Genomic DNA, 22233 nt, shown 5'->3' on the forward strand with positions numbered 1-22233 from the left:
GGAATACTCTGGGATACCACATGTATGAAATACCTAGAGTAGTCTTTTTCATAGAGACAGAAAGTAGAGTGAGGGTTGTCAGGGACTGGGGGAAGGGAGGAATTAGAAGTTATTGTTTAGTGGGTACAGGATACAAAGTTTCAATTTTGCAAGATTGCAAGATTGAAAAGTATTCTGGAAATGGATGGTTGCACAACAATGTAAATGCACTTAATGCCACTGAACTAGAAGTTTAAAATGGTTAAGCTGATAAATGTGTGTTATGTGTATTTTGGCATAATTTTAAAATAATAAAAAATGTTATTGAGGTTCAGGAGTGAATTCTGAAAGTTGCTCCAATCAGAGGATCTGGCAATCAAGTTTTGGTTTTAAGCTAACAGGAATTGTAGCAGAATTATTTTATACTGAAAATTGAAGTCAATAAAATTATAATTTATTTCACACTATTAATATAGCTTAATTTTTTTCTTTTTTTTTTAAAGATCTTATTTATTTGTTCATGAGAGACACAGAGAGAGAGGCAGAGACACAGGCAGAGGGAGAAGCAGGCTCCATCCCGGGAGTCCGATGTGGGACTCGATCCCGGGTCTCCAGCATCACGCCCTGGGCTGAAGGCGGCGCTAAACTGCTGAGCCACCCAGGCTGCCCAATATAGCTTAATTTTAAGTAAAAGATGTTATTTCACTTATTAAAAAAACAGATAGTAAATCATTGTAATTCATATTTAGAGATAAGAGGAAAAGCATATATCACATCAGTAGATGCAAAATTGTGTTTGTGTAATAGTCAATAAAAAATCATGATTGAGGGGGAAAAAAGAAAGGTCCACTTCAGTGAAGCTCCAATCAGACCCTTTTCTTTGGTTATCAAAGTATCCAGATATTTTTCTAATATTGCACCTATGATTTTGTAATTGGAATGATCGGTTCACAAGTTTTCTCCTAGATTGAAAAGGCATCTGCTGTATCTCTTGTCACCTAAAAATCTAGCATGGTACCTGATGAAAGGAGATTCTCAGTAAATGCTGGCTGGCTGAAAAACAAATAGAGTGTTCTGTGTAATATTCTAGGCATCAGTCTTTGAAGGGTGTTTCCAAACAGATCTGAAGGTGAGCTACCTAGAAAACCAGAGGATACCAGGGCTGACTGGCTCTGAGTGGGGTTCCAGGCAGGACACTTTGTCAGAACTATGAAAGGTTCACATACAAGAAGGAAGCTTTACTGTAGCAAAGAAATTCTTCCCACAGGTCTCCTTACACCCCAGGCACTAATGGGGAGGGTTGCAGGAGCTAGAAGCAAGAGGGATAAAAAAAGACAGGCCAAGGGTTAGGAAAGACAACCTCTGAATGGCCCATCCAAAAGAGCAACCGGGAAGATCCTCCACGGTCCACGTGGCACAAGTCAACCTAGAGCAGAGGTCAGTGCATCTTTATCTTTACCGTAAGGGGGCAGAGAGTAACTATTTCAAGCTTCAGGGACCATGTGGTCTGTTTCAACTACTCAACTTTGTCACTGTGGTACAAAAGCTACCAGAGACAATATGTAAATGAACAAGCGTGGCTGTGTTCCAACAGAACTCTATTGGCAAAAATAGGTGGTGGACCCAATTTGAGCCATGGGCCATAGTTTGCAGACCTCTGGTCTAAAGTCTTCCTACTTAATGGAGGTCCAAGGACCAGCAGCAGTGACATCACACGGGAGCTTGTTGGATCCATATAATCTCGGACAGCACCCAAGATCTTTGGAATCAAATTCCCATTTTATAAAATGCCCAGCAGAGTTTGCAAAGTGCTCTACCTAACCTCTGAGATCCCCTTCATCCTGAGCGCTAAGACTCTACAAAAGCACAAGCCCAGGAGGCACTTAGTGCCTTCTTCATAAATCTGACCCAGGGTACAAGGGCAAGTCCTCGCTGGCCCTGCACACAGGCAGTTCTCTGGGCAGTTACAGCACACCTTAGAGAGGACACCAAGACAGAGGGCACAACTCGGCCGAGGAGATTCTGCTCCGGACAGCTGCCAATGAGACATGGACTGCAGAAGCTAGAGAAGTGATGAACCCCAGAGCCGAACTGTAAATCCAAACCCTTCTCCCTGACTCTCCCTCAACAGGGATGGAACACCCCAGGTAGCTCCCAACACCTCCCACTGGTGATTTGCCCTATCATGAAAACTTTCCTGCATCTCCTATTGTGGTGGTGAATTTTATGAGTCAATATGACAAGCCATGGGGTGCCCAGATGAAACATCATTTGTAAGTGTCTCCAGACCAGGTTAGCACTCGAATCCATGGACTCACAAAAGTAGACCACTCTCCCCAATGTGGGTTGGCATCATCCAGTCTGTTCAGGGCCTAACAGAATGAAAGGTGGAGGGAGGAGGCATTTGCCCCCCTTTTTCCTGTCTTACTGCTTGAGGTGAGACATCTCATTTCATCTTATCCAGCCTCAGTTTGGACTTTCACTACTGGCTCCCCTGGTTCTCAGGCCTTCAGACTTGAACTGAATGATACTACAGGCTCTCCTGGGTCTCTAGCTTGCAGTTGAAAGATCCTGAGACTTCTCAGCCTCCATAATCACATATATATCTCCTACTGGTCGGATATATATATCCTCCTGGTTCTGTTTCTCTGGAGAACCCTGATCAATACACCTACCAATATAATATAAAAGTAAGCAGCATGAAGCATTCATCCACCCCCAAGTACAATTTTGTGCTCTGTTCCTCAAGGAAGTCCCTTACCACTGGTTAGCTCCTAGAATCGGTGACTCTCAACTTCGGGCAGTTTGCCCCCATAGGGGACATCTGGCTGTGTAGAAACATTTTTGGTTGTTGCAATTGCAGTGAGGGATGATACTGGCATCTAGTGGGTAGGAGGGAAGGCTATGCTAAACAGCCTATGGTGCACAGAACAGTCCCTCACAACAAAGAACTATCTGGCCCCAAAAGTGAATATATCAAGGCTGAGAGAGACCCTATTCTAAAACAAACATAACCAGAAGTGAATGGGTTCCAGGAGAACACCTCACTTTAATGAAGCCCTCAAGAGAACACATCAACCAATAGCAGTTTTATTAATTCATAACTGGAGAGTCAGCTGGCACAAGAGCTGAGTCAGGTCCCCTTCTAGACAAGTGGATCCTGAGGATTATCTTGGCAAGGACAAAATTACAACTACAGAGCTGCATATTTTCAAATCCAGGGCTTTCTCCTGATGATAACCCATTGCATTAAATGTATTCTAGGGGAAATTATGTTTAGAGGACACTCTAGGGCCAGTCAACCAGCATTACAGTACACTCTCTTTGAACATATCTCACCAATTCTTATAAATCTTACTGACAGCTTTCTCTCATCCCTGACTCAAAGCTCTTTTAATTAATTACCAACAAACTACAATACAATTGAAAAAACACAGCTGCTGGGATGCCTGTGTGGCTCAGTGGTTGAGCGTCTGCCTTTGGCTCAGGACATGATCCTGAAGTTCAGGGATCGGGTCCTGCATCGGGCTCCCCACAGGGAGCCTGCTTCTTCTCCCTCTTCCTATGTCTCTGCCTCTGTCTCTGTGTCTCTCATGAATGAATAAATAAAATCTTAAAAAAAAAAAAAGAACATAGCTGCTGTCCATCACTTACGTCTTATAATTTTGTCTCCCTAAACACATGCCGGTTTCTTGATGTAGAAGACAGCCTGTCTATGAGCACTGTCTCTTAGGCTGAGTGGCTAATTATATGCATTGCATGCTATCTTCACTGGCTTTCATTTTATTTTTTTTTAAGATTTTATTTACTTATTCATGAGAGACATAGAGAGAGGGGCAGACACAGGCAGAGGGAGAAGCAGGCTCCCCACAGGGAGCTCAATGTGGGGCTCGATCCCAGAACCCCGGGATCATGACCTGAGCCAAAGGCAGATGCTCAACCACTGAGCCAGCCAGGTGCCCCACTGGCTTCCATTTTAGAGGTAACCTCATTCCCAGGGCTGCGGAATCATATTCTCTGGAACCTTGATTCCACTCATTTATATTGAGTATAATCACTGAATGTATAAAATGAAATGTGCCAAGGGATGATAGATTTCATCTTATACTTCAGTAGCAGCGGTGACTAAGCCGTGGTGTGTAAGCCGCTGGGCAGATGACTCTCTCATTACATAGTGTGCAGGGTGGTAAAAACTCATTATCCCCTTAGCTACCTGGGGAGAGACGTGCTGTCAGGGACACAGGATTATCTGGCAAAAATAGTTCATCCCTGGTGATGTTGGTGCCAAGCAGTAGAGGTTCTGAAACTTGGTTGGCCTCAGTTGGATTCTCAGGCTCTGAAAGAAAAGAGAAATGGCACCAAAAAAACATCAGAAAACCATCATATGCTCAAGACATCACATCATGCCATCACATCATCACATCATGCCTTAGACATCACGTCATGAACCTAGCAGAAAAACCCTGGTGATGTTTTCCTGGACCTCTGAAAAGATGGAAGAGCGTCTCCTGAGAGGATAAAACTCACTGCCAGAGTTTAATATGGAATTGGAGCCAGACGGCCAGAGAAACCAAACTCCCAAGTTCATAGCAGAAAGGGAAGCAAGGGGTAAAAGATCAGAGATGCATGCTTCCTCTTCCCTCTTGCAGCCAAAGCCCACAGAACAGCTAGAGTGGGATGTGTCCACATGGCCCCGTCATCAGTGAAGTTCTCTGGAACAGGAAGGGAGGAAATTTGGTTCCCAGATAGCAGTGCCCAGATGGGCCATGAAATGAGTCTCATGCAGCACTGTGTAGGCACAAAAAACCTGGAAGTGCTGATATGTGGATTCCTACAGCCAGAAGTCTTAAGGCCTCGAGCTAGGTTCAACCCAGCTAGGGAGGCCAGCAGGGGCCTCTGAAAGACTAGATCCCACACAGCCTCTTTATGTTGTGAGCTTCACTGAAAAGCGTGTAGAAGGAATGAAATCTGTCCTAGAGCTCCCGAAGCACTAAAGCAGTCCCCTGTTCTACACAGACATGTGTGTGCATGTGTCGGCATCACTTCCTGCCGACTTCTGCAGCATCTGACTTCTGCTCGTTTATTTACGTCTTATAGATACTTATCCTAGCCACCTCAGCCTCCCATAGAATTTGTGGTACCTTTCCATCTCCATTTTCCTGGTGAAGAAATTAAAGGAAGAAGGAAAAGGAAACTTGAAGCACAAGATTGACAGATCTTTAGAGACTCAGGCACCAAAGTGTGGAAATAGATCTTTGAGACCCACTCACCCCCACCCCAAACACTAGTAAAAAACACACATGAACTGACCCCAGTGTGGCCACATGGCATCTGAGATGCAAAGGCTTGAATGGAAAAAGAGCTCCCATACCTCAGGATAGGAAGAGGATACACATGGTCCCAGAGAAATCACCGAGTAGAAAGAAATCTGCTTTTCTCTACAGGACTGATAAACACCAGTGGGTGACATACCTAACATGCTAACACGCCAGCCACTTGGCATAGTTTGCTCCACCAAACTTCCCCTCCAACCTACTGTAGCAAACCATTTTCAGGGACACATCCTGGACCTTACTGTCACCTGGAAAGGCGCCACTTCTGAAATCTGGGCTGCGAGTTCCTTAGGGGCAAGGATTATGTCTTCCTTCTGCAACTTGTTCCCAGGGCCTCCCACAGTTAAGAGTACAGAGCCAATGTTGAGTGACCGTGGGTGACTCACTCACACTCAGAAATCTCACTCTCCAACCAGAACCTTCTATCTTCTACTTCTCTCACCCCTGGAATCAAAGTAACTTCTCTGAGACCTCAGACTTCTTATAAAGAAAATCTTTGGGATCTAGGACCAGGCAAACAAATCTTAGCCTTGAATCCAAAATCACATTACAAAACAGATAATTGATAATTTGGGCATCATGAAAATGAAAAAGATTTCTTCTGTGTTAAGAGGATGAAAAGAAAAACTATAGTGTGGGGAGAGAGGATATATTTGCAAATCATTTATCTGCCCAATGGAATAGTATCTAGAATATATAAAGAACCTTCAAAAATAGTGACAACACCAAATGTGGACAAGGATGTGGAAAAAATGGATCACTCATACATTGATCATGGGAATGTAAAATGAAACAGACACTATGGAAAACAATTTGGCAGTTTCTTAAAAAACTGGGTATGAAATTATCATGTAACCCAGCAACTGCATTGCTCCTGGGCACTGATCTCAAGAGACATGAAGACTTAGTTTCACACAAAACCCACGTAGAGCTTTATATTTACAGCTTTATTTGTAATAGCCCCAAATTGGAAATAATCCAAGTTTCCTTCAGTGGGTGAATGTTTAAACAAACTGTGGTACATCCATGACCAGGAATACTACTCAAAACAACAACAAAAAAAAGACAAACTTTAACTCATGCAACAACCTGGATGAATCTTCAAAAAAAATATACTGAGTGAAAAAACTCAATCTTGAGAAACCTGGGTGGCTCAGTGATTGAGCATCTGTGTTTGACTCGGGTTGTGATCCTGGGGTCCTGGGATTGAGTCCTGCATCAGGCTCCCCGTGGGGAGCCTTCTTCTCCCTCGGCCTGTGTCTCTGCCTCTCTCTCTGTGTCTGTCATGAATAAATAAATAAAGTCTTAAAAAAAAAACCCTCAATCAGAAGGTTGCGTATTATATGATTTCATTTGTGCAACATTCTTGAAATATCAAATTATAGAAATGGGAACAAATTGGTGGTTTCAGGGGTTAAGGAGGGGGTGGGGTCAGAAGGGAAGTGAGTGCAGCTATAAAAGGACAACAGAGGGATCCTGGTGGTGATGGGAATGTTCTGCATCTTGACTGTATCAGTGTCAACATCCCGGTTGTGATATTGTGCTGCAGTCTTGCAGAATGTTATCATTAGGGAAACTGGTTAAATGGAACATAGGATCTCTTTATTATTTCTTAAAATTGCATATAAATTTGAAATTGTCTCCAGGGTCATTCTGAATCATAATCTTCACATTAAAGTTTAAGACGTACTGATCTCAAAGACTCAACCAGGGGGCACCTGGGTGGTTCAGACAGCTAAACGTCTGCCTTGGGCTCGGGTCATGATCTTGGGGTCCTGGGATCAAGGCCCGCATGCTCAGCAGGGAGTCTGCTTCTCCCTCTCCCTCTGTTCCTCTCCTCCTCACCCCAGGCTTGTGCTCTCTCTCTCTCTCTCTCTCAAATAAATAAAAGTCTTTTTTAAAAAATAAAAATAAAAAATAAAAGATTCAACCAGGGCATCGGGGGAAATTCAAAATTCTTTCTTATGAGCAACAGCTGAAGGGAAGAAAATTTCATCCGGGGAAATCTTGGAGAGGGAGATGGTGAGAGGCTTCTTCTAGAATATGAAGGGATTATGCAGGAGAAGTTACATTTGGTGCATGTGGCACCAGTAAACAAAACACAGGCTAATCAGGGGAAAGTGCACAAGCTTCGGGACTGATCAGACCTGAATTTAAACCCAAGCTCCATCACCACCTATCTTGAAGACTGGGCAATTAGTTGACCTCCCTGACCCTCCTTTCCTTTTCATTAAAATGAAGCTGATTCCTACCTGAATCCGTCAATCAGCATCTAAGCAGAGAAAGAGAAACTGTTTCAAATATTGGCAACAAAAGGGTGAATGCAGGGAATGGATTGCAATGATAAAGACAGAAATTCAGGTGGAAGGTAACAAAGAAACTGAGGAATGAAGCCTCACATGATAGACAAGTCGGCGGGAGTTGAAAGAACTTCTCAAATTGACATCTTTTTAAAGATGAAATTAGTTGGAGTACGGTTGTATGGGATGGGGGGCCACGAGGCAATTGGGAGATCAGCAATGATGGGCAGCAGACAGTTGAAGGGACAAGGGGAAGAGGCAGTGTTACCCGGGGCTAGGGACACCAGGAAGAATCTGGAGCAGTGGAAATGTGGGCACCACTAGAGGAGATGCTTGAGGAAGAGAGAAAGGGAGAAAATACTCTGGCCTCCTCCTTTCCTCTGCCCTCTAGCCTCCCCCTGGTGCCTCCATTGGCCAAACCCAGCAGGAAGCCAGAGCACCCTGGGGTCTGAGGAAGGCAACCGCTAGGTCAGCCCCTGCTATCCAGGGCAAAACAGGGATCAGAAGACAAATAGGCCCAGATCTGGTGCATTTCTGGGGTGTCTGTGAAGATACAGAGCGTGTAAATGCCTGACATATAGTAGGTGCTAAATAAATGATAACTCTAACTTTTATGCGCCAATGTTATATGCTAAGCATTTAAAAGCACATTTTCTCATCACTTTATATCTAAATATACAGCAACACAAGCTGGGATATCTGGCTCATGCTACATGGACTCTGCCAAGAATGCTTTTTTTGTGTTTTTTTTTTTTTTTCCAAATGAGCTACATATCTGAGAAATGTGAAAAGCAGCCCTGTCCTAAAGTTTCATTGTATAAAGCAAATGTTGAATTTCCACAGCTGCTAGCTTCAGCCTACCCAGAGGAATAGTTTTAGTGAAATATTAATCTCTGAGAAAGCCACATTGGGGTAAGATTGCACAGTAATTCAAGCAGCATGTGCAAAATTTATTTAGTTTTGGCCAGGAATGGTTTTAATTATGTGAAATCTTCAGAATGAGAAGAAAGTGACTGAAGATGTTTGACTAAATCAGTCACAGAGGCTTTGGATGCCCCCAGCTCCCTCCCCAGTTTCAGTTTATTTCTGCAGGCTCCAAACCATACACACAAAGGAAGCTCCCATGGAACTGGATGATGGCATTGCCAGAACCCAGATGCAACCAGCAGTAAAAACAACCAAGACAGGAAACATCATCAGTACCAGTAGCGCAGAGACCTCCGTGTAGCATAAAGGCCAGGTGTCCAGCTTTGGGAAGATAACTAGGGTGGAAGAGAGAGAGGGGTGAGAATCCAGAAAGAATTTTCAAACCCTGGGAGACAAGATGCAAGATGCTTTTTCACTGAAGGTCCCAGGAGGGTGTAAGGTGCAGAGTGTGCTCTGCACCTGCCGGACACCTCGCATATCCTGGAAGTCACCTGGTGACATGAGGTGTTGGACTTGAAGTAACACCTGGGAGTGGAGAGAGGGCCAGGACCCAGGTCTAAGGATGATACATGCCCTGAGGACTGGGCTTGGCAGATAGCAGAGTTGAGCCAGTCCTATGGGCCTTAAAAATGGCCACTGATCAGAAGCCACAAAGTGTCCCCTAGGCTGTCAGGACAAAGAAAAAACCCAGGAAGTTATCTTTAAAGATGAGCATTCAGCCTCTGGGTTCTGTGCATAAATGCCAGGGCCCTGGCACCAGCCTAGAGGCAGGGGTCTCTGTCCCAGGAGGGCCCATGTGAGTAAGAATATAAGAAAGAAGACAGGAATTTGAGGAAGAGATGAGCAAAGGCTGGTTCTGTGAGAAGCTAGAGATGGACACCACAGTTCTCATCATCAGCCCTAGGTCAGCCCATCAGGGGGTCAGTACTTACTGCCTCAAGTCAGATAAGCCTGGGTGCCAAATTGGGGTTGGTCCTAGCCAGGGTGAGTGGCCTGACCTCAAAGGGGAGTCCAGAATGCTGAGATTGGACAAAGGGAAATGGGAGTCTCCACTTGGATTTCCAGAGATCTTTCCAGCCCAGCATGTCCTAAATTCATTCTCCCACCCACTCGTTTCCTCTTTTTTCCACAGTGTTCATAATACCCTGAGCCTCTCAGTGACTCAGGTTCAGATTTGGGGGTTATCTTGAGCCCTTCCTCTCCTGTGCCCTGAAAACTCTATCTCATATCCCTTCTGACTCTTCATGCTCTCAGCCACTTGCCTGACTCAGAAATGCCTCCCTTTTCTCCAACCTCCCCTCCCTGCAACATCATATCCTGGTGCCAGGCTGAGCCCTAGGAAACAGTGTCCTTTTTTTTTTTTTTTTTTTGGAAACAGTGTTCTAATAATGCCACTCCTCTATCCCAAAATCATCACCTACAGGGTAAAATTCTTTCCAACACAGCCCTGTGCCCAAGCAAATGAAATCACTCCCTTCTTTGTATGCTTCCCAACCGGTTCTACCTCTGGGCTTCACTCTGCTGAAGGTACTTCTCCATGTTCTTGCATTTGAATCCTACCCATTCTTGAATATTGACGTCACTTCACCTCTTGCAAGAACATTCTTTGATCCGCCCCTGCATACATAATCGCTCCCTCTTTCGGAATCCTGTAACCAATCTTTTGCATATAGTAAAAGTGTGTGTTTTTCATACTTCACAGTAAGCTATAAGCTCTTTGAAAAGAGGAGCTTTACATATTTTCCTTCATGGAGGAGGCACAGGAAGACCCAGGAACATTGAGTTTGACCAGACTGTAAGACATGTAAAGAAGTTTGGAGGAATACCAGTGGCAAGGAAGGCTGGAGGCACACTGTGATCCTGGAGTAGTAACTGCAGGTGTGCGGAGTCCTCAGCCCATGTGTGCCCTGACTGAGCGCACCAAATGTAGAGGGAAAGGCCCATGACTGACCTCTGGAGGAAACCAGCCTGCCAGTGTCCGCTGGAGAAAGAAGAGACGGACATGGGGACTGTCAGGTGCTGGTCAGACAGCTTCACAACATGTGAACCACACTGGGCATGAAAAGAATTCCAGCCCTGTTGGTCAGCCACACCAACAAACACGTGCGTGAGTAATTCTGACCAAATCCTGTGTGGCTTTGTCTTTAGAATTGCCAGTAGGGCCGGACAGGGTGGGAGACTTGTGGATCCTGGATGAAGGCCATTAAAAAAGGTGCCCCACTTGCCATCTTATTGCTCAAGCAGAGACTTCGATCCACCACCAGAGGGGTTCCCCCAAGTCTAGTCTATCTGAGGCATCTACAAATGTGGGGACTCACAGAAATAATACCCCATGGAGGAGCACACAAATGGGAACAAGAAGCATTCCTAGACATCTGACTGTGGTCTCTTTGGGCCTCCTGGCCCCAAGCTAACTTCTCAGTCCACTACTATTATTAAAACCAGAGCACTCAGTCATAAGGGTGGAGCTAAAACCCTCACAGCAGGGATTCTGGAAGTCCCTTTAGTCCCTCAGGGAGGGGCAGGAAAGAGAAATGCGAGGTAAGGGGTGTGCCAGCCTTCCTTGGCAGGAATCCGTGTCAATCCTGGGGAGGCAGGCAGCTTCCACCCGAGACCTTCCTGATGGCTCTTCGCCAGGGGGAGCTAGTCCCACAGCCACACGCAACCTGCTCCGTGCCAAGTCAAGTCAACACAGACAAATGGTGAGCATCTGGAAGGTGAAAACCCCTGAGCTGGGCAGACATCTACCCGATTCTAACGAGGGGCTTCCCAGGCCAGCTCTGCAGCTTCCCTGAAACCACTTTACTCCCATACACTAGAGCTCAACCTATCTGTTTCAGAGGTTCTACAAATGTTTGACTCAAATTACGTTTTTAAAAAAAATGTTTTTTTAAACCACAAGCAGAGAGAGTCAAGCATGTGACATGCCAAATGTGAATGACCTGTAGACCCCACGAGCTACAGGTTAATATGCCCACTTCAGAATAAAGGTTCTCCTGCCAAAACCGTGCATATGTTTGAACACATGAAATGAGTTAGGAAAGCCACAATTCCAAAAATGTCTTTTAACAATTCAGACCCAAGCAAGTCTTCGCGTGCTGTAAAATCATACGTGCAAGAATGCTACCACCACTCCGGTTCACGTGTGCCATACTCCATGAAATACCAGGCAAGCCTCAGGGATATCCATGGGGTGCATGCTCCCATAAAGATATAATAGTAAACCGTGCAGTAATGAGGGACCAAACACAACATGCTGCACCGGGTATCACTGGTAGCTTTAGTGCTTGTTTTATTCTTAGAGTGCTTGGCAGGTTTCTAAAATTCCAACTCAGCAATGTGGGGCCATGCTGTGACCATTCCTCCTATAGCTGATAAAGTGAAAGTGATAACTGAAGTTTGGGCTCAACATGCCAAATTAATCTTTTTCTCTTTCTTTGTTTCTTTCTCTCTCTTTCTTTCTCTCTCTCTCTCTGGCTGTGTTAAAGGTTTTAAGTGATACTAGAGAGAAACAGGCATTGAAGTTTCTGAAAATAATTTTAATAACATAATTTACAATTCATAATGACACAGTATGTTTGGGGGAAATATTTTCTGTCAAACAAAGATAGAAACTGGTTGAAGAACTTGTTTATCTATTCCTTTCGATTCATCCTTTATAATGAAGGAATGCAAACAGTTGTCAAGAGTGTTAGTGCGTCAACATTAAAACCAATTTTTCCTATATTCCTCTTTCAAGGTTTGGGTCATTTTAATCAGAATAACCTGAATCTGCAAGGTATCCTGTTGGCTTTTTAAAAAAATATTTTATTTATTTCTTCATGAGAGACACAGAGAAAGGCAGAGACACAGGCAGAGGGAGAAGAAGGCTCCCTGCAGGGAGCCTGATGCAGGACTCAATCCCAAGACCCCAGGATCACTACCTGAGCCAAAAGCAGACCACTGAACTCAACCACTGAGCCACCCTGGCGCCCCTGCAAGGTACCCTGTTTAAAAGTGTTATTACTTCAGTGGCTGGCAGTCCCAATTTTCTCAAGGCCGTACAGCTAGTACAAAATACAGGGATGCATCAATAAATAGCAAGGATGCTCTGAGGCTGCAACCATCATCCCAAACCCTCCATTTCAAGTTTTCATGTTCATTCACCATAACAGTCTCATTGTTTCTGTAAATTAACTGCACTTATAAGCTAGAATTATCACATAAAATTACATATACCGCAAACTATTGGCTTTTTTCTGTTTCACTCATTGACATGCCATGTAAGATTTCATTTAAAGAGTTTTAATGCTAAAAAAATTTTTTAAACCACTGTGCCTTTCCATACATAGGAGAAACCCAATACATTCAGTAGGAAAGGGTTAAAGAAACATCTTCTTGATCAGAAGGGCAGAAACTAGATGAGAGTTGGTGTGCTTCCTCAGTGCCTCAGGTACAAAAGTGGAGCTCAAAAAAGATAGTTGAATTAATCAATGTAGCAGAAACGGTGCGTCCCTGGCTCCTAATATTGGGAGAGGGAGACATTTTGGAAATAGAGACACAGAAAAGGCCATGGAGGCAGTTTTGCTTGTCTTAGCAGAACCATCTTCCTACAGGCAAGGAAACTGGCCTTTCTTTGTGGGAAGCCAAGCAGACCAGAGTGATGACAGTGAATGGGTAGCCACCTATGGACACTGACCATAGGGCCAGCAGAGCTGAGGTGTCCACACACACAAGGGAAAGAATGTCAGGAGCAGTGGAGGTCTCCGGACTTGAGGTAGAAGAGGTGGCCAGATATATGACTTGGGGGTGGTGGAGCAGGGAGTCCAAAGGAAAAGTGCACCTGGAAGTGAGCAGAAGCAAAGCACAGACTAGAAATCATTTATTCTTCCACTCACTCATTCATTGATTAAGCAACAAGCAGGGTACCAGAAGCTGGGGTAACAGAGATAAACTTGCCTCATTCAGTGTCACTCTGGGAGAAGGGAGTATTGTTCCCAAAGGGGAGTACAGGGAGCAAAGAGAGGATGGGGGTCATGGAGAAGAGGCAGCCCCAGACGTGAGTCTCAAAGAAGAAACAGGAATTAATCAAGTGGATAATAGCTGATGATGGGGAAAGGGGAGTACATCCCAACAGAGACAGCATTCATGTAGAAAAACGAGATTTGGAATGGAAATCTTATAGCTGGGGAACAGGAGGTGTGTCAAAAGAAATGGAGAACAAAGTGAAAGGAAAGAAACAGCAAGAGATGATGCTATTGAAGGTCCTGGTGTGCTCTGCTAGGGAGCTTGGACTCTTTCCTGTCAGCACCAGGGAGCCAAAGAAGATGCTATGCTGAGGACAGCAGAGTATTCAGAATCTGCATGCACACTTCCCTTTGCAATTGTTTCACTCCATTTGCTTGGGTGGCCTCTCACAAGAACTCCCTGAGAACAGAAACTGTCCTTGTTTCACCTTTTTTCATCTTTACATTCTCAGAGCCTAGTGTCATGCCTGGAATACAACAGGAGCTCAACATTTACCTTATATGAACCAGTACATGAATGAGCAGAGGGCAAAGTAGGGAAAGGAGAGCCTAGGAGGACAAATGCAGTTGAGTATGGCCTGCAGAGCACTGCCAAGTGCAGAGGCTGAGAAGTCAGGACAAGAAACCATCTGAAATGTGATAAATGAGTAACTAGACACAGCAGCACATAGGGAAAGCAGACAGAAAAGATGACCACAGGTGAAAATACCCTGAAGCAGGATCGGTCACCTTGGCCTTAGGAAGTAGTGCTGAACTCCTGGGCCGTGGTATGGGTTGAATTGTGTATGTACCGTGCCATTTATTGGTGGGATATCATTTCTAAGGAAGGATTGCCTTTGGAGAAGGGTTAAGGGGCAATCGTAGGGGGCTTCATAAGGGAAGAAATATCAAAGAATAGGTAGAAATTTTCTATATGGAAAGGGGATAAAGGTGTTGTGGGTGAGGGGAGCCTGGAGATGTTGCGGGGCAGGAGGTGGGGGGCAGTAGTGAAGGTGAGCCAGGAAAACAGGAAAAGGCCAACTCACACAACACAGACTTTCTCTTGGAGGCAGTTCACTGGAGGGAATGGTGAATTACCGAGGGGAGTGTTCCAAAACAAGTTACCGAGGGTCCATACCGAGGGTCCAGTAAGAATTTTCTGTAAAAGACCAGGGCATAAATATTTTAAGCTTTGCAGGTCATCTAAACTACAGGTGCTACAACTACTCAGCTCTGCCAGCATAGTGCAAAAGCAGCCATAGACAGGACATAAACAAGTGAGCATGGCTCCATTCCAACAAAACTTTATATATAAAAACAGCAGTGGGGCAGCCCTGGTGGTGCAGCCGTTTAGTGCTGCCTGCAGCCCAGGGTGTGATCCTGGGGATCCTGGATCGAGTCCCACGTCATGGGATGGAGCCTGCTTCTCCCTCTGCCTGTGTCTCTGCCTCTCTCTCTGTGTCTCTATGAATAAATAAATAAAAACTTAAAAAAAAAAAAAACAGCAGTGGGCTGGATTTGCCTGTGAGCTGTAGTCTACCAATCCCTGCCCTGGAATGATAATTCCGGAATTATCACTCCAGGTGGCTCACTGGAGGTTGGACTGGAGGATGTGGAGAGAATGGAGGTAGGGAGGCCAGTAAGGAGCCATTGCTTTAATTCAAGGGAATTAAATGAAAGATCCTGGTGAATCTTGGTTCCAGGTGACATGCTCCAAGGTAAAAGTGACAGGACTGCATGACCAATTTGATGGGAACATGCCTCATTGTTTCTTTAATGCTCAGTGGACTAGGAAAAAAAAAAACCCTAGACGTTCTGTGTGTGTGACTCAGAATCATGCGCATGTCCTACGAGGTCACCTGCTGGTCAGAAGGCACCATGCTAGGTGCATTACATAGATTACCTCATTGTGTTAAGCATAATTCTTAAGAATATTAAGTTGCATTTCCTATTTTGCAAACTGAAGTTTAGAAATACTAAGTTGTTTGCCCAGAGTTACATAGCTGGTACGTGGTGGAGCTGAGATTGAACCCGGGTCTAGTGTCAAAGCCTATGCCATTCCTAAATGTTGTCATCTCCCCTCCTTGCAGGGTGTGGCATGAAGCCCTACTGCCTAAGCCTCCCTTCTTTCTGTCCCTGTGAAGACCCATTCTGCCATTTAAACTTCTCAATTAGCCTCTGGCACGGCAAGGACCAGACGTGTGTTTCAGCTGCAGAAACTGGTAGGTGTGAGCTTATTCTTCTGTGTTTGACGGGGGACGGGCAGCAAAACTCAAACCCAGACTTACAACTTACAGCTCTAACCTGATGATTTGGGCACGTTACCATATGGAGAAGACAGTGTGGCATTAGCTTATGGATTAGGAAATCCGTGAATTTAAGTGCCTAGATTAGAATATTGTCTGATTCACCTCCTGACACAAATACCCAGGAGATGTTTGTCAGATTGAGGTGACAGTATCAGCTAACGGAAAACCTATAGGTTTAAACCCTAGAGGTCAAAAATAAATAAATAAATAAAAATAATAAAAATAAAAAAAATAAAAAATAAACCTTAGAGGTCAAGGTTAGCCTCTGAAAGGACAAACCTGACAAGGTGTAGCTAAAGAGATCAATTCAGTTACCATCTCCATCAGGTTGTCTAGAAACCCTACTGATCATTAATTCAATATCGGTACAGATTCAGCTAGAGACAGTGTCTGCGTTGAATATTTTAAATAGGGCTTTGGAGACAAAGAATGGAGATATCCAAGAACAACTGAATTATCTCGTGGGCACAGCAATTCTTTGTGAGACCTAGTGACCAGAATTGGGTCACATGTTAAGTGGAATGACAAAGAGACCACTGTGACTGACGTGCATCAATCGCATGACCCACACCAAGCTTGACTTCTCAGTGAATGCTTCAACCCAAAGTGGGGCTCCTGCAGCAAGGAGGAGGGGGATATGCCTTTTGGGGGAGATAAACACCGGAGTCTGCCACAAATGTTGATATGCTTTGACCACCAGCCTCTATTGCTTTGCTAGGGCTGCCATTACCAAGTACTGTACACACTGAATGGCTTAAAACAACAGGTATTTATTGTCTCACAGTTCTGGAGTTCAGAAAAGGTATCAGCAGGGCCATGTTCCTTCTGGAGCATCCAACCTTCTGGGCCATCGGAGTACCTGAAGGATCAGAGAGGCAGTATCCAGCACGTTCAGAAAGTAACAGCCTCAATGCCTTAGGTTCTTGCATTTGTATTTGACTTTTTAGTGAAATCATATTTTTTCACTTGTCCAATCATTTGCTTATTCAACAAACACCCTCATGCTAAACTGTCTTCTCTCTCTCCCTGCTGAAGCATCCTGTTCTTTCCCAGTACAGGATTTACCAAAGTTTGTAATCATGCATTTCTTTGTGTTTCTATCTCTTGAATGTCTGTCCCCTAACAACTATGAGCTCTGAGAGGGTAGCAACTAAGACTGTTGGATTCACCACCACATTACCATCATGTAGCCTGGAGCCAGGGACATGGTAGTTCTTCAGTTTGTTGAATGAGCAAATGATTGGACAAATAAAAAAACAATGATTTCACTAATAAGTCACAAACAAATGAAGGAACCTAAGGCATCGAGGTTGTTACTTTCTGAACATGCTGGATACTGCCTCTCAGATCCTTCAGGTACTCCCATGGCCGAGAAGGTTGGATGGGCTAAAGCACCACTGATAGCTCTGTGGATATTTGGAGCGTGTATACAAACCCTCATTCTTGGAATCAGTGTGGAACATGTACATGGCCTCCTCCCATATCAGTAAATTCAGATTCTGTGGAATTGGAATAAAGCCATATGCAGGATTATATCATTGAGTCCACGTTTGCACTGAACTATATAGTATCCTCACTGTACCCTCCTGAAGAAGGACCTCCTCTATTCCTTGTCTATTGAGGAAAGATGGGCAAGATTCCTGCAGCTTTTTCCCTCTTTCTCTAGGGAGAGTGTCCTGCCTGTCCAACACAGCCATCCAGGCAAAGGGTAAGGGACCTGGGTGGAACAGGGTGGGGTAGGAGTTAGGCTGGAATGACCCTTCCTTGGATCACTCACACCATGTCCTCTAGTACCAAGGGAAACTTCAACATTGAAATGTGACTCTTGAAAGATGTACTGTTTCACTTTTCTTGAAATCTGAAGCTCAAGAGCAAGCACATAACTCAACTGAGTTGGGGAAAAAATACCCCAAGGCCATTTCCAGTGTGGCCTTTCTGATTCTGCACAGTATCTCTCTGGAAGCCCGACCCATAAAGGCCCTCTGTGAAGGTATGTGCATTTCTCTGAGATGTATCCAAGAAGCGCAAAGATGCCATTTCAACCAAGGCAAATTTATGAAGTTGGCAGCCAAACCTTAATTGTAGCCTTGAGCCTCCGGGATGTCAGCACTGTGAACTAAGGCAGAGCTGAATTTTTTGTTTAAGTCAAGCTTTTAACCCTCTGTGGTGTCTACCTCTGGTCTGAACAATGAAAGAATCCTATGTATGAAAACACAGAGATTGTCTTTGGCTCTAGATCAATGTATCTTCTTAGGGCCTGTTGGACCTGTGTCCTTTAAGCCCGGTAACAAAGCATTTATAAGGAAATGTCAGCCTTTTCCATTATTAAGAACTTCGGTGGCAAGAGCCAAATCATCTAGGGTTGTTCTTAGAGTTCTCACCCCAGCAAATCACCTTATATTGCATCTTCCAAATCCAATAAGATCCAAGCAACTCTGTCTCCTTCTGTAGATTTACCTTCATCCCCATCTCCTTTCCCTCTGCTCAGAAGATCACGTGTCTCATGTCCATGTCAAAGTCGGTGCCCCTCCCCAGCCCCACACTGTGCTGAGCCCCTTCCTTCCTCTCTAGGCTTTGTGCCATCCACCGTCCTTACCACCCTGGTGTCTCCAGAGCAGACGCCAATTCCCTGTGCATGACACGGAGCCCCAGCACGCTCTGCTCTCTGAGAATATTTCAAAGACAAATCCAGTAGATGAAGTATAATATGTGAATCTGATATGATCTGGATTTAACACATGATGATTCACACAGGGCTTTGTGAAAAACATTTTCTCTACCCTCCCTAACCAAAATTAAAGATCTGAAACACCTATCAGGGGCTTCTTCAGTGATTTCCAACCACCCACATGGAAGCTGTCCAGAACATGGGAAAAAATATTAAAAACCTGTGTGAAAAAGAAAAATGAACATGGAGATACTTCTCCCAGTGTGTATAGTGCATTTATGGCCATTCAGTGGGGCTCACTCAGGCTCTGTCCCTCCCTTTGTATATGTTAACATGTTTTTCCATCTCTGAAACCCTCCCTCTACCCAAAACCTCTCTTTTTACTTCCAAAGCCAAGCTTCTGGAAAGAATTGCCTCTACTTGGTATCACTGCCTCCTTACCTCACATCTGTTCCTTAACTCACCTCATCTTTCAGAGTCCCCACACCAAGTCACCAATAGCTCCCTAATCCCAAAGCCATGGATATTTCACTTCTGTTCTTAGTGGATTTCCAAAACATTTGATGTTATGGATTCCTCCCTTCTAGACACTCTCCTCTCCTGTGTTCCATTCTCCCACCTCCTCCTACCTCTCTGCCCAGTCCCTCCCTGTCTCCCATCACTTAGAGGCCACCCACCTTGACAGCAGTCTGGTACAGATAGCACAGGTCCAGATCTGACTGTCTGGGCTAATATTCCAGGTCTATTACTTATTGCTACATGACCTCAGGCAAGTGACTTACTCCCTGTGCCTCCATTTAGTCATTTATAAAACAGGCACAATAACAGTCTTCGCTGGCAATGGTTGTTGAGAGGAGTAAGACACACAGGTATTTAGAACACACAGGATACACTCAGGAAGCATTAGCCATTGAATTCCTCTTCCTATCCACTCTCTCACCTTGGGCAACTGAGCCATGACTTCATTACCTCTTGTTAAGTTTGCCCTTGAACCTTCTTTAAGACTTCTTTCCTGAATGTCAAACCCATAAACCATTTGCCCACTAGACATGTCTCCCTGGCCATCCCTAAGATGCTTCAGGTTCAGTTTGCCTGAAACTGAGCCCATCATTTTTTCCTGAAAATGCTGCTCCCCTGCCCACCTCATCCTCTTCTCTCCCCCCCTCCTCCTCCACCCCCTTCACCTCCTCCTCCTCACCATTCAGTCTCCTAATGAATAGCCTCACTATCTTTCCTCTGGTTGCCCAGAACAAAATCCCAGAGTCATCCTAGACTCCCGCCCTTCCCTTACTCCCCCGCGCAATCAGTCACCAAACTCTGTCAAGTTTATTGCCAAAGTATTTCTTGAGCCTGTGCCCAATTCCCGCCCACCCCCCGAAGGCCAAGGTCTCTAGAGAGAATTTTCACCACTATAATCACATACTGACTATGGATCAATCACATTAGCAGACACTTCACATACTTCATCTACGTTGTGCTGAGCGCCATCCTTCCATGAGGGAGAAATCAGGAGTCCCTGTCTTCAGATGAGAAGACAGAGGCTCAGAGATGCTTAATAAAAAGCTGCTACTCAAAGATGTTGTGGGGCAGGGATGTGAGACGGAGGTCTGTCTGACCCCAAACCTGGGGCTTTTACCACTCTTTAAGCCACAGTGGTCTCCTAACTGGTCTTCCTGCCCTACCTTCTTCCTCTCCAACATCTACTCTCTAGCCAGACGGGTCTGTTTTTACAATGAAACACTGAGCCAGCCCGTCCTCTGTGTAGGAGAGGAAACTCTGTGGTAGCTCCCCAGTGTATACAGAATAGAATCCGCATTTCTTCAGCAAGACGCTTCCTGGTGTGATCCCTCTGCCCATTTACAGGTCGTCTCCCTCCTCCCCATCCACACTCTCTCCTCTGCTTCCTTGGAGCACCCTCTACATGCTCACTGGGTTGCGGGTACTTCCTCCTGGTCTGCCTGCCTGTGATGTCCTTCCCTTCTCATTGGTCTGGACCCCCCATCTCAGCCTCCCAGACACATGTACTCTCAGAGTCACCTGCTACCCACACCGTGCATGGGGACACCTGCATGGGCTCACCTGCTCGGGCTGCCCCCCAGACTCAATGATTGCCTCTCACACAGAGCTGCAGTGCGACACAGCAGTCACTGAGGGGGCACCTGCTACATGCCAGGGCTCGTAGTAGCCTCCAGTGATCGGGAATCAACGGAACAAATGGCTTGCATTCACAGAACTTACTTCACTGAGGGAGACGGATAACAAAATGCTGTATTCCTATCTCTGAGCGTCCTATGTCCATGCTGGCTTGCTGAGCTTCTCGAGCAAAAAGAACGTCTTGTCCTTCTCCATGTCCCCAGGGCCTGGGACTGCACCTGGCACAAAGGGTGTCAGTACACACTAACAGCTCGAGCTGAGCGGACACAGCAAAGCCACAAAGCTGTCTCTGTGAGCACACAAGCCTATGTCCCCAGGGACACCCTTCCCTTTCACATGCACCTTTTCCAGACTCTAGATGTCCAAGTCATTTTTCTCCATATTTCTGCAAGATCCTCCTGGTGCACCCGGCTTTGACACACAACAGGGTCTGATGCTGGAGAATTTCCAGGCCAGCCATCCCTGTTCCACATAACTGACCTGCTGAGAGACGAAAGGACCAGGCCCACACAGCAGAAAAGTGGCAGTGCTAACTCTGCTTCCAGTGCTCATTCTGCCTCCCCACAGGCTTGCCAGCACATCTCACCATAGCAGGGAAGGGAGCTGCCACCAGAGGGTACTCAGCCAAGTGGCACAAGGGATAGGAGCTTCGAGAAAATAATGAATGTGCCTCCCAGTAAGATACCCTTCCTACCCCCTCCCATGGGCCACTGTGGCCTGTCTTGTCCTGACAAGGTAAGCGAGTAAAAGGACAAGTCAGCTGTGTTTGTGGAGGTGCCCACAGGAAGACAGCTTTAGGCAGCCCTTTTGATCAGGGATCCCTGTGCAGAAACAAGATCCCCTGACATCTGCTCCCTGCAGCTACTGACCAATCGAATGACACGGGCAGGAGGGCACAGGGCAAAGGGGAGAGGCTTACGTTACAGCAGGTGTTTTGTAAAAAGCCTTCTTTCCCACATAAGTTTATGGTTATTTCTCTGCTAAGCAGCATTTCCACCTCCTCTCTCCTTAGAGGACAAAGTGCAAGCTGCCCGGATGATCAAAGAGGAGGCCAGAGGAGGAAAACAGAGGTGCTGATCCCCAGAGCAGAGAGCTTCCAACTGCTTCAAGCTCCCAACAAGGTAAGGCCTGGGACATCAGGTAGGGGAGAGGAAAGAGGGAAAAATGAGGAGGATGCAGCCAGCCCCACCCCCAACTCAACCCCCTACATACCTGGACTTTGCTTCTTGCAAACTAGATTTCCTAAAAGCATCCTCAATGATAATATGACTGTCCCAAAACTGTCTGGGGCAGTGGTGAAAGGCTCAGAGTCCAGGGGCCTGATCAGACCCCAGGTCTGCCTGACAGCTGTGGTTGGGATCCTGATTCCTCCTCCAATACCCACCCCAGAAGGTGGTTGTAAGGAGCAATGAAAGCAAGTCCTTAACACCCGATCTGGCACCTACCCCAGGGGCTACTATTATAATCGCCGACTAGACACTTCCCCTGGAGGATGATGCTCCTCAGAAGGGACCATCCTGCCCTCTGGCTCTGTTCCTCGACCCCATGATGGAGGCTGCCTCTGTACCCACGTCTTCT

The 22233-nt window shown here is 45.6% G+C and overlaps 1 protein-coding gene across 1 annotated transcript in view; it reads right to left on the reverse strand.

Moving 5' to 3' along the window:
• The window catches only part of EVA1A (eva-1 homolog A, regulator of programmed cell death), a 48519-nt gene that overhangs the window by 20286 nt on the left and 6000 nt on the right, over window positions 1-22233 (reverse strand). Inside the window, exon 3 of the mRNA XM_077844349.1 lies at window positions 4193-4315. Coding sequence (XP_077700475.1) covers window positions 4193-4315 — 123 coding nt within the window. The remainder of the gene's footprint in view (window positions 1-4192; window positions 4316-22233) is intronic.

This window comes from Canis aureus, chromosome 12 (assembly GCF_053574225.1).
Source record: "Canis aureus isolate CA01 chromosome 12, VMU_Caureus_v.1.0, whole genome shotgun sequence".
Classification (NCBI taxonomy): domain Eukaryota; kingdom Metazoa; phylum Chordata; class Mammalia; order Carnivora; family Canidae; genus Canis; species Canis aureus.